We start from the raw sequence: 12,540 nt of genomic DNA on the forward strand, positions 1-12,540 counted from the left end.
CAAAACACAGCCACTAAACACAATCTAATTTACTGTTAAATCAAACTTTACATTAACAATTTAAGCCATGATTATTTACAATCCATATTACTAGTCAAAACCTAACAATATTCATCAAACCTAGGTAGAACAAACAAGATTAGCTACTCATTAAGTTTGGACAACAGCAATATATCAAATTATACATCATATAACTCAACATAAACATAATAAAACTCATTCAATGATCAAGAACAATCAAACACAAGTCAATCTCTAAGTAACTTTCAAAACAATCTAACAAAAAGATCAAACTAAACAAGTTAGGGTTCTTGAACAAGAAACAAAGTTTATGAATGAATACTTATGATTTATGGCTGAGATTATGAGTTTAGATGATGCCTAGCAGCTGCACAAGACTCTCCTTGGTGTTCTTCTTCCTCTCCAGCCGTCACAACCACCAAACCCTAGCCGCCACAAGCTTTTTCTTCCTTCTCCTTGCTGCTGCCGATCGCAAATATGGGCAGAATTGGGGCTGCTGAATTTCAGGATTTAGGGCTGGATTATGGCAGAAAATTAAGTTAATTAACTTAATATAATATCATGTAAGGCTTCTAACTTGTGGGCTTGGGTCGGGCCTTGAGTTGTAGTTTTAAAACTTGACCAAAAAGGCCCCTAGAGTCTTCCAACTTAACTCTTTTTTCACCATCTTTCATAAACCTACAATTAACATTTAAACTTTGTAAATTATTGCACTTAACCCCCAATACTTTCATAAAATAAACAATTAAGCATAAAAACCATGATAAAATCATAAGAAAAGTAAGTGTGTTTTATAACACATCATAGTATTAGGCGTTTGATGGCCGTTTTGAAGTTATTTAACATCTGAGTTTTATGTGTGATCAGTTAAGCGAAAGGTTAAAACAAAACAAGTTGATGCCGGAGTCAAAAAGCTTAAGACAAAACATGTTGAAGCGAACTCTGATTCGGACTTTGAAGTTCCAATCAACAAATTTTTATCAAATAAGAGGAAAGAGGAGGAAGAGAGTAGTTCAGACTCAGACTTCCAAAAACCAGCGAAGAAGGTTGTTAAAGAAAAGAAGCCAGCTTTGCAGCTCAGATGTGCACCATTTAACATTGTCGATGCACTGAGTGCAATGAAATCTGGCCAAAAATATTGTTTGAAAGAAATGGGATTTGGTTCAATATTAAACCTGCAAATTAACCAAACTCCATCTATGTTAGGGCATTGGTTGCTGAGGAACTATGATCATCGGTTTAATGAATTGAACATCGGCGGTGGTGTTATTAAGATAACAACAACAAAAGTTCATGAGGTGTTGGGTATACCAATGGGTAAGATACCTGTTTTAGACAGGAGTAGACCAAGGTTGGGGGATGATGCAACTACAGATCTGTTCAAGAACCAATTCCCGACTCCAAGAATAACTATAAAGCATGTGAGAGAGAAATTGATGGCTGATAAAGGAGTTGGTGACATGCTTAAAATTAATTTTCTTGTGTTGTTCAACACATGTATAGGATTTATAACAAAATCAACAACAGTCAACCAACGATTCATCACCACAATCGATAAAATCTCAGATATTCCAAATATGGACCGGTGCATCTATGTAATTGAAAACCTAAAGATGACAAAGGAAGAATGGAAAGATGTCAATGAACAATACAACGGTCAAATCACCTTCCTTACGATGCTTTACACACATGAGTACCAGAAGAAATATGGTCCATTTGGGACTCCGATCACAACACCTGCAGTCAACTACATAACAACAACTCTTGCAAGGATGGAGAAATACTTGTATAATAATGGAGCTCCTTTATATGATGATTCTGAAAATGAGGAATACGCTCCTGCATATGAGAATGATGTTGAAGCTAATGTTGAAACTGCAAACACAAGATTACTTGAGCCTACAACTGATACTGCTGATGTTGGTAAAGATGATGTTGCAGCTGCTGGTGAAATTGCACCTTCTGGTGAGATTACAGCTGCTGGTGAGATTGCAGCCACCGGTGACAAGATAAATCCTGAAACTGCTGCTGATAATACAGTTGTATTCTTTCTGCTGATAAACATGCAGAAACAGTTGGTGAGGCACCTGCTGGGTGACAACGCGATACATCAGCCTGATACAGATGGTGACAACCAAAAACATGGTAACAAAAAACTTGTTATTTTCATCTAAAAACTCTGTAATGTGTATTTCTTTTAAATGATACATTAACAAATGTCAGGGACAGATGGGGGAAGTGAAACAGAATCAGATAATGCTGATCACAATGCCGAAGGCGAATTTGATGATGATGATGATGATACGTATTCACATTTGAGTTTGCAAATGCCATTGGGAACACACACGCAAGAGCTGGTTGACTTTTATATGAACCCACTTCAGCTGTCTGGAATATCTGCTTACCTACCACCCAAAGAAACAAAGGAAGAAAAGGTGAGACATCCATCATATCAGAATATCTTAATTTAATTAAAAAACTATATTTTCCATTTTACAGTCTTGGAATAAGAAAATGGATAAGAAGATAAAGAAATTTGAAATACTTTGCAAAGAAATCAATAAATTGGTCCGTGAAGGGAAGGAAAAACATCTATCAAACCCACATATCTTTTCTAGGTGTTGTGATTGGGAAGACATGTTCAATCCTAATGTGGTTACCAAAACACAAGAAAGTGAAACCATAAAAAACAACACACTCCTTAATTTAGGTGAGAAAAGCATTCTAATTCTTTATTAAAAAATATATATATGTCTTTGAAAGTTCCCACTTCTTATACAGCTGCCGCAATTGAGTCAGTTCATTCAGATGCAGTAGTTGGTTCAAACATTGTGGTTGGTGAAGAAGGAAGTGGTACGATTCCTGAAGTTTATAATCTATCAGAAGAAAATAAAAAATCTGGGGAAACGGTTGATGATGCAGGGATTAGTGGGGGCAGGGGTTGGTGATGCAAGGTGTGGTGATGCAGTGGTAAATACAGAGGTTGAGGAGCCCGAAAAGGGTAATAAATTAAAATTTTCTTTTATACAACTTAAAAGAATATTATTTATAAAAGTTTATATAACAGCTGTCATTGGTAATGAATCTCAAGTAAACAAAGATGAAGAAATTACAGTAACAGAGCTAGAAGGGAATAATAAACTTGACTCAGTTGTCTCTACAGTACTTGCATGGGCAAAAGAAGGTATTAATATGCTTAAATAATAAACTTAAACGCTTGTCAAACGCTCTGTTAATATGTTTATATTTCATATGAAAGATTCACAAGTTGGATCGAAAGACGACAAGATGGAACACACTGTTGCAAAAGAAGCTTAAGGTATTAAACGCTTATCTATATTATTTTTACCATTTTCATACATAAACGCTTTCTACACGCTCACACTTATTGCTTCACAGTTATCTCACTTGGAGCTGATGTGGTGCATCCAAAAGAAGTTGAAATTCCAAAAGAATCTGAAGGTATTAAACGCTTATTTAATTTTTTTACCAGTTTCATACATAAACGCTTTCTACACGCTCACACTTATTGCTTCACAGTTATCTCACTTGGAGCTGATGTGGTGCATGTTCATACAAATGCCCAAGAGTCTAGTGGCCTTGCATCAGAGATGATACAAGGAGGTGAAACCAAAGATGGTGTTGATCCCATAAACACTGATGTAACTCTCGAAGACATCATAGATAAGATGGAAAAACAATGCATTTGTTTTATAAAAACAAAAATTTAGTAATCTGCTTCAGTGACTTGAACTTGTTGTTTTTCAGTTTCTAGAGTTGAAGATAAAAAACAAGTGAAAATTTCAAAAGCTGACGCTGGTATGTCACCAAGTGAAAATTTCATAACACCGACATCAACTTCAAAAATGATACCCAAAATTACATATCCTATATCATTAATACAAGAAAATAAAGACAAAGAGTTGGTGAGAGAAGAAAGAAAGAGAAAGTTACCTCCTGCATTGAAATCATCATATGTTTTAAGAGAGGTTGAACTAAACACATCAGTCACAGATGATGAAAAAACAATTGCGGGGTATATATATATTTTTTTGCCTTGACGACATATGGGAAGTGGTTTTCAAGACTACTTACACAGATTCATTTAAGGTGATTTTTGAGAGTTTTTGTCCTGGTTTATATATATTAACAAACGCAATGGATGCATTCTGTGAACTCATGAACTTTGAAGAAAAGAAAAAATCTGCAGAATCACCATTCAGGTTCTTTGATACAAGCACACTGCTGGTATGCTTTAATTATACATGTTATCTTAAAAAACGCTTGTTAAACTCTTTAACATGTATTATGTCTCTACGCTTATCAAACGCTTATTTGAATTCTTATGCAAACAACTAACCATTATAATGAGGCATTTGGTCACACAAACGAACAAAGACTCGATGCGTTTACGAAAAACATTGGGAAAGAGATGATGAGGTGTGATGTCAAAACAATGAAGGAAGTTGCTATTTTCTTCGTGCCAATACTACATAGAGATCACTTCTATGTGGTTGTTTTCAACCTTCAAACCGGAGTGATAGAGTTGCTTGACAACAGTGGACATCAAGAAGTTCCTGCTAATAAAAAGTTTAAAAAGCCAGAAGACAAATAAAAAGAAATCAAAAAACTTTTTGAAGAAAGATACAACAAGAATCCCCAAATCCCGGTAAAAAAGCTCAACAACCTCTCAACAAAAAATCTATTATAAAATTGTGAAATACTTAACTGCTTTTAATGTATTTTTAGAGAACTGTCTTCTACATGTATCTTAAGAAAATCAATCACCCCATTGCTGAATAAATCAATAAGGCTCCAATCACAAGATTAAGGATGTCATGGAGAATAACCGAAAACGGGGTAGATTGTGGGATTTTTGCTATGAGACACATGGAGAAGTATGATGGGAAGAAACCGTGGACGTGCGCATTTTACAAGGAATGTCCTAAACAAGTGAATCAGCTAAAAAAGTTGAGGACAAAGTATTTGGCCAAAATCCTTCTGTCGGATATAAACAAGAAAAGAGATAATCTAATCGAGAAGGCGCAAGAATTTAGTGAAAATCTAAACGACAAAGAAATGTCCGGGGAGGAGATTGTTGAAGAACTCAAAAGAAGGCAACAACTAATTTGAATTTGTTGTCTATTTTAGTCAATGGCTTTATGTTAGAAAAAATCAACTAACAAAAACATTGGAATATTATTATTATTACCACGCAAAATACTACGGAGTACATGATTAAAAAAACATTACAAAACGCTTATCAAACTCTCAAACATCACCCCACTTGCCTCCTACTCTAATAGTGACTTGAGAAAATCCAATTTCAATTTAACTGAACAGTTTAGCTCAAGAATTGCATTTGATAATTCTTTGAATTGTTCTAACTCATTCTTCCCTATGACCATAAACAAAACCGCAAGATCTCGGATAGCACTAGCATGCATTTTGACAAGAACATTCGTAATAACATCCCTGTAATCCATGTTATTATTAAGCATCACAAACTCATGTGTTAGCTTGTCACGACAAGCTTTGTTGGCGGCTACCTGCTCAACAATTTTCATCTTCAACGCTTCCTTGAAAGATGATGAAGATGATGAGGCATCCATTATAACTGATTTTGAGATGGGTGGATATAACTATGACAAAATATAACATATATATAGGAAAAATATCATGGACCAAATAGTACAAAAAAAGACAACAAACAACTGCAGGTTCACGGACCAAAATAGTGAAAAAAAATAATAATAAAAAGACAAAACGCTTAAACAACGCTCATAAGTGCATGCTCACGGACGCAACATACGAACAATGTAAGTTCATTACTATATGCTCACGTGTAATGAGCGATGTAATGAGACGCTCATTATGCATTCTTGTACGCTTTCACACGCTAAGCCATCGAATCTCATTAAAAAGAAACTAATTTCTATTCAAGTTTTGTCAAAAACTTAAAATTACATTTATTACAACTCATCGGCCAACATTTATGTCCAAAGAAAAAAGATTTTTGTAATGATAGCGTAAATCAAATCACTTAAATTAAATGACACTATGTCAACAACCAAACAAGATTAAAAAATATATATATCACGCTTGTATCACACTTAAAAAATAATAAATGCAGTTTGTGTGATGATCATAGCCTACATCAAATTAAATGACATTGAACAAATAAACTCTATCTCAACTACCCACAATTAGTAGACATCCAAATTATGTCTATATATTTCACATCCATTGTTGTTAATCATATCACACAAAAAATGTTTTCAAGTGATAAAGCCGTGAAAAGCATGGTGAATGCCAAGCTTGATCTTGAGAAAGAAAAGGACGAGAAGTTTCTCAACGCCCTTCAACACTCACAGGCGTACGTGCTTCAAGAGAAATCAAAAACTCTTGATGCATACAATGAACTCATGGAGCAACCAGACAGTGAGTTCAAGGCACAGACTGCTGAGTTCCTCAAGCAGCAAACTACATGCTTCGACTCCGTGTATGGTACTTTGGTTGACACGGTTTCAAATTTTTCAGCCAACATGGAGTTCAAGGAAGATGGTTGTGAGAATATCAAGAAACAGGGAGCAGTGGGGTTGATGGGGTTTGGGTTGATGGGGGCTGACGAGGTCTGATGATGGGGTCTGATGGGGTGTAACCCCATGTATTAAAAAAAATAAATAAATATATAAAATTTTTATTTTTTGTTATACGTTTGTCATACTCTTGTCATACGCTTTTCATACGCTTGTTATACGTTTATGAAACGCTTGTGTAAAAAAAAGGTACCTACATAACACACAATCTAAAACACAAAAAAACTAACTCTTTCTATCTAAAACAATCAACTACGAATTCATTGTTGCGGTTGCTGCTGCATTGCTTTACAAGTTCTGTTGTTGTGGCCAGGTATGTGACAAATTTGACACTCCATATAACCCTTCCCAGAGCGACTAATGGCTATGTCTTTCTTTGATTTAATTCTTTTATGTGAGCCATGACCCTTGTTTCTTATTCCAGTAGGTACACGAACAGTAACTTCTGATGGCGGTTCAAAACCTAAAACAGCAGCAAATCTATCCCATTTAGATGGACATACCCTTTCATACCAAGTTAAGTCTGCCTTTTCAATCATCAAATTCATCTCATCTCTAACTTTAATTAATTCATCAATATCTGCAACATAACTATTGATAAGGTATTCACCGGCATACTTTATTTCTCTTGAAATTTCTTTTATCTTCCTATACTGATCATTACCAAACTCTGACATTGGAACTGTTCTGATATTCACCACAGCCTCCTTCCTCCATCGATCATTTTAAGGGAATTTCTTGACTTGATACATATTCATGACGTAGAAAATATGCCGACACAACAAACCATATTGTTCGAATCTTTTGCAGGAGCATATTGCAATAGACTCTTCCCCAAACTCACCATCCTTCTTAAACACAAACTAAAAAAGTAAACGCTTATTAAACGCTTGTTATTTAACTTAAGCTTAAACAACTTTAAACTAAACGCTTAATAAATGCTCATAATTACCTCCAAAATACCTGGAACATACGCATTAAAATCCATTATTTTACACCTCAAAAACCCTCATTCTTCTTCATAAGAACTGAATTGTGAACACCACCAACAATTTCATTCATTTCATCTTGAAGATCATTAAATATATCTCTTGTATATATCCTAATCGCTTCCCTTTCAAGATAACTTCTGGTTTCTAACTGTGGATACGTGTACCTACTGTCATGATCACACCGTCTGCCATTGTATCTCTGTATCTCCATACAAAAATCAAAATGGTTGAAAAACTCAAGTAATGTTAATTGAGAATTTGTAGCTTTTCCAAAAAAATGGTTTTCGCTCTCTGATCTTGATCTTGTACGCATCAATCCAAACAAAAGTTCATCTCTATAAAAAGCATGTATCCAGTCAAATCTGATTTCATACATATCAGTAAGCCATTTATTCTTGTCAAGCTCAAACTCAACCATTATAGCCTGCCATTTTTTCTCAACTTCTAAAGGACTAATTGAATCGGTCCACACAATGTTACATAGCCTACTCTTAAAATCTTCTTTGTTACATAAATCAGCCCCCACCTGATACACAAAAAACCATGTTAAGATGTCACACCCCGACTTAGGGCCTAGGCGTGTGACCACAAGTTGGTACCTATTTTGTAAATATATCAGAGTTTATGGGTTAATTTTAGCGGAAGACTTTAGGTTAAATATAATATTAATTTACATTGAAAATTTACTCGGTAATTAAATACCCGAGTATTGGTTTACAAAAGATATGTTTTCATATTACAAGGATTTTATATAAAAAACGGAGCCATCTTGTACGCACTTCTATCTTCAATAAGACTCCAATCCTTGTTAACGCTACTTATGCTTAATTACCTGCATTGGGTTGGAAAAATACGTCAGCTATATGCTGGTGAACACGTATGACTCAATAAAACATTTGAATGACAATATAATACAAATATAGTTTTCTCTACAAGCTCAGCAGAAACATTTCTACTTCTGGTCTATGTACCACTGCCTTACACACGCAATTGTTCCCGAGCCACGTAGCCCTTACTAGGAGACTAGTTATGACCATTAGCCCGCGGCCACGTAGCCTTAGAATGATTAGGCTAAACGGTTATGTTTGGATCCAGACACGTGTGTATTCGGTCTGAGTTGACTTTATTTTCTACTTTGTATTATATAGTTTTAGAGATTTCTCGATCTCATATAGACATTTGATTGACTCGTTAAGACATACACCTGTTCGTCTTATTGAGTATAAATATGTTTTGACTGATTTAAAAAGGTTAAAGTATTCACCTGTATCGTCGGTGTTGTAAACCTTGACTGATCGATTGATTGATTGTGAATGATATTAACCTATACACAATAGGTTTGTATAAATACTTGAATGATGTTTTGATTAAGCTATTATTGCTAAGCTTAACCTTGAAATCGTTGTGAATGAAAACACTTGTTTTATGTGACGTTTGATATAGCATGCTTTGGCCTAATAGGTTCTATCATGTTGGTAGTTTCTCCAGGTAAGTAAACAGGTCCCTCGGTTGATTGGGATTTATGCGAATTACTTTTCCTTAAGCAAGAAACTTACTACTAGTGATATCCCCCTTCCAGTTACTACATGCCCGTCAAAATATATCTTTGGTTTAACATTACTTAATCATGAAGTAACATTTTATGAAAAATTGATTGTGAATGAATGTTTGTAAAATAGGATCAAGGTTAAAGGCCATAGCCTCGATTGATAGTCTAAGCTATAATTCAAATAACTTAAACATAACTCCTACCTTTATTCGGATGCTTAGATTGATAGTAAGAAAAAGGCAGGATCTTGATCTACTCGCTTAAGCGATTGCTACTTGCTTATAACTTCGTTTCTTGCACAAAATACGAGAAATCAGCACGTCGGCTCGTTACGGCAACGGGGCACACTTTCCAATGCTATGTGTGTGTAAATAGAGGTGTAATTTGGGATGAATGGGTTCAATTCCGTAGCCCTCTATTTATAGGCTGGAATCGGACCCCGTCACTGTACGCGATGGGTTCCTTGGGACCCGTCGCGTACCGCGGCGCCGCACTTTTACGCCGCCATATGCGGTGGTGACACGTGGCCTGCCATATTGCGCCACGTGTTGACACGGTGTTGGACACGTGTCCAGTGACTCACCAAGCCCGTTGCGCTATGCGCTGGGTTGAGTGTTACCCCGTCGCGTACCGTGGTGGGATAATATTTTCAGAATTTACACTTTTGGTCCCTATACTTTCTAAGTTAGTATATTTAGGCTTAAATTAAAGAGGGTAAAAGACGCGGTGTTACATAAGACGCTTGTGTAAACGCTCGTTGACACAATATATAATCATGTCATGCTCATAAAGCGCTCACATATTAAACCACTCATTATTCAAACTGCCTAAAACATAATTAAGAAGTTACCTTGTCGGCAACTTTCTTCATGATATGCCACATACATAACATATGCCTTGTATTTGGAAACACAGCTGCAATATCTTGCTTCATAACAGGGTCTTGATCAGTAACAACAACCTTCGGTGCATGACAAACGACTTAGGTAACATTTGCAATAACCATGTGTACGATTCAATAGTTTCAGGAGCTAGTAATCCAGTACCGACAGTAACACTATGACAATGGTTATCAATTGCCGTGAACAGGACAAAAACTATCTTGTACCTGTACATAGAAAATCATATAAAATATACACAAAAACATATACATACAGACAATCCTACACATACACACAAACTTACTTGTTAGTCTTAAATGTAGCATCAAAAGATATAATATCCCCAAATGCAAGATAATTACTCTTTGAAGTCTCATCAGCTCAAAACATACGAATTAACTCACGATCATCATTGACATCATATTCAAAAGAACAATCAGATGAAAATGTTTTCTTCGCACACAATCTCTGAACAATCATTTCAGCATCATACTCTCCAATATAACAATTCAAACCTTGTTTAAAATTCTTAGAATCATCTTTAGTTGCACCTAGCTTTTCAAAACCACCGTACTGTGTTCTCATAAGGTTAAACGCTTTAACAGGTCCCAAGTTCATATTAGAAAGCTCATAAATAGCTTCCTCTTGGACATGTGTTAACTTCCTCACATAACGAACAAACTGCATATCAGAATCTGCAACCATTCTATGATTATGGCCTTCAACAAAATCATCTACCTCAAAAAAATCACCTTCAACAAATTTCAACTGTATATGTGCTCTACAACCACATCTGATTGTCGGTCTCTTCCTCCTTTTGTAATATGGTTTGCTTGATTCATTACAATAACCTTTTGAATCATACATTTTAGCTGGCTTGTGACCTTCTTTACAACATGTAAAGTACTTAGTCTTTAGTACACCACCATGCACGTAATATCCATCTTTACGAGCCCCAAATCCAGTTTTTTTAGCATATTCATAATAAAAATCAAATGCTTGATCAATTGACGAAAATCTCATTCCTTTAACAGGTTTGTATGAAGAAGCAACTTCAGGAATGATATCAACCCCTTGACCTTCAACCAAAACACTTGATACATCTACACAAAACATCAAAAAAAAATTATAATCCATACACACTCAAAAATTATAATCAAACCATTTTAACAATCCTAATAGTAACACGCTCATATGACGCTCATATTATACAACGTTATAATCAGCTCATAATCAAATATAGTAGCACGCTCATGATACGTTCATATTATGAAACATCACAAATCAAAGACAATCCTAATATGAACACGCTCACAAACTAGACTAATCAATTATCACATGATTCTCATAAGAACTAAAATACAGGTTTACTATTACGCTAATCCTAATAGTAAACACGCTCATGAGACGCTCAGATTATACAACAATATAATCAGCTCATAATCAGATATAGTAACACGCTCATGATACGTTCATATTATGAAACATCATAAAATCAAACTAGACTAATCAATTATCTACAGTTGATTAATTCAAACACAGCAAAAACTTACATTCGTGATCGTCTTCCATTTCAAACCTCCCCTAAAATCACAAAAATCGCTTGAAAACCTTATTCGTGTACTCAAGAGAGCTCAATTGATAGTTTTTGGTACAAAAATTGTTTCGTAAAAAAAAGAAATTGGTTTTGATTAAGCTAAATATCAGGATCGTAACCATTTATACGAAAATTACCAAATTTAAATGAGGAATCAAAAAGACAATCGTACCCTTCTCGCTTAAAAATACAAGGGATCTCCTCAACCGCTTTCAACTGAATGATAAGTGTAGATCGACGCTTGCTGTTGTCGCGTACGGTTTTGTACGATAGGTATTAGCGTATTCCATCTTTTCTCTCTCTCTCTCTTTCTCTATATATATATATATATATTAGTAAAGACTTCTTTTAGATTAATTCTGTAAATAATAAATAACAGGTGACAGATAATAACCCCCCTATATGATAAAAGAAAATCTCCACAGCCACGTGTCCCTTTAATATTCAACAAGATTACGTGTCAATCATATAACTCATTTGCTGATGTGTCAAATTTACATTCAACCTCCAAAAAAAACCCGGTTTACTATCATCTATCCAATTTTGAATAACCCTAAAACATATCAAACACATCCGCTCTCTTCCTCTTTTCTGCATCTTCTTCTTTCTTCTCAACCAACCCTAATCAGTTCGCCTTTCCCTACCACCTCCTTCCTATAATCGTTGACGACACATCGGAAACTCAATTTCAGATTCAGGTCCTATTTCCGGCGTTCCTCTTGCCTCCCGTAATCTCCGGCGGCACATCTCTATGCCTTCTCAATCGGCCAAAATCGGAAAGAGGTTCATTCCTTTTTCCGCTCCATCGTTCTTCAGGTGATTTGTGTTTAGATCTGTATTGTTTGTTTTTGGTATCTAAGGGTTTTTAGTTTTTTCTTTACTTGATTTTGATTTGTTATTG

The 12,540-nt window shown here is 35.4% G+C and overlaps 1 protein-coding gene across 1 annotated transcript; it reads right to left on the reverse strand.

The window, feature by feature from the left end:
- Window positions 1-7,619: 7,619 nt before the first annotated feature.
- LOC143592051 (protein FAR1-RELATED SEQUENCE 5-like) lies at window positions 7,620-11,614 on the reverse strand. Its single transcript, XM_077072070.1, has 6 exons — window positions 11,596-11,614; window positions 10,435-11,145; window positions 10,321-10,324; window positions 10,212-10,269; window positions 10,012-10,122; window positions 7,620-8,138 (listed from the first exon to the last, which is right to left on the reverse strand). Exons 1-6 carry the CDS (start codon window positions 11,612-11,614, stop codon window positions 7,620-7,622), a joined length of 1,422 nt encoding a protein of 473 aa, XP_076928185.1.
- Between the last annotated feature and the right edge of the window lie 926 nt (window positions 11,615-12,540).

This window comes from Bidens hawaiensis, unplaced genomic scaffold, assembly GCF_021521415.1.
Source record: "Bidens hawaiensis isolate Kalapana, Puna unplaced genomic scaffold, B.hawaiensis_p1.1 tig00040406_1, whole genome shotgun sequence".
Taxonomy (NCBI): Eukaryota; Viridiplantae; Streptophyta; class Magnoliopsida; order Asterales; family Asteraceae; genus Bidens; species Bidens hawaiensis.

Bases quoted from the DNA above. Each gene is read 5' to 3' on its own strand.
- LOC143592051 (XM_077072070.1), bottom strand. The intron at 10,123-10,211 runs GTCGGTACTGGA...CATGCACCGAAG, and splicing joins ACCATTGTCATAGTGTTACT to GTTGTTGTTACTGATCAAGA. The intron at 8,139-10,011 runs GTAACTTCTTAA...TTTGTGTATCAG, and splicing joins TGAAGAAAGTTGCCGACAAG to GTGGGGGCTGATTTATGTAA.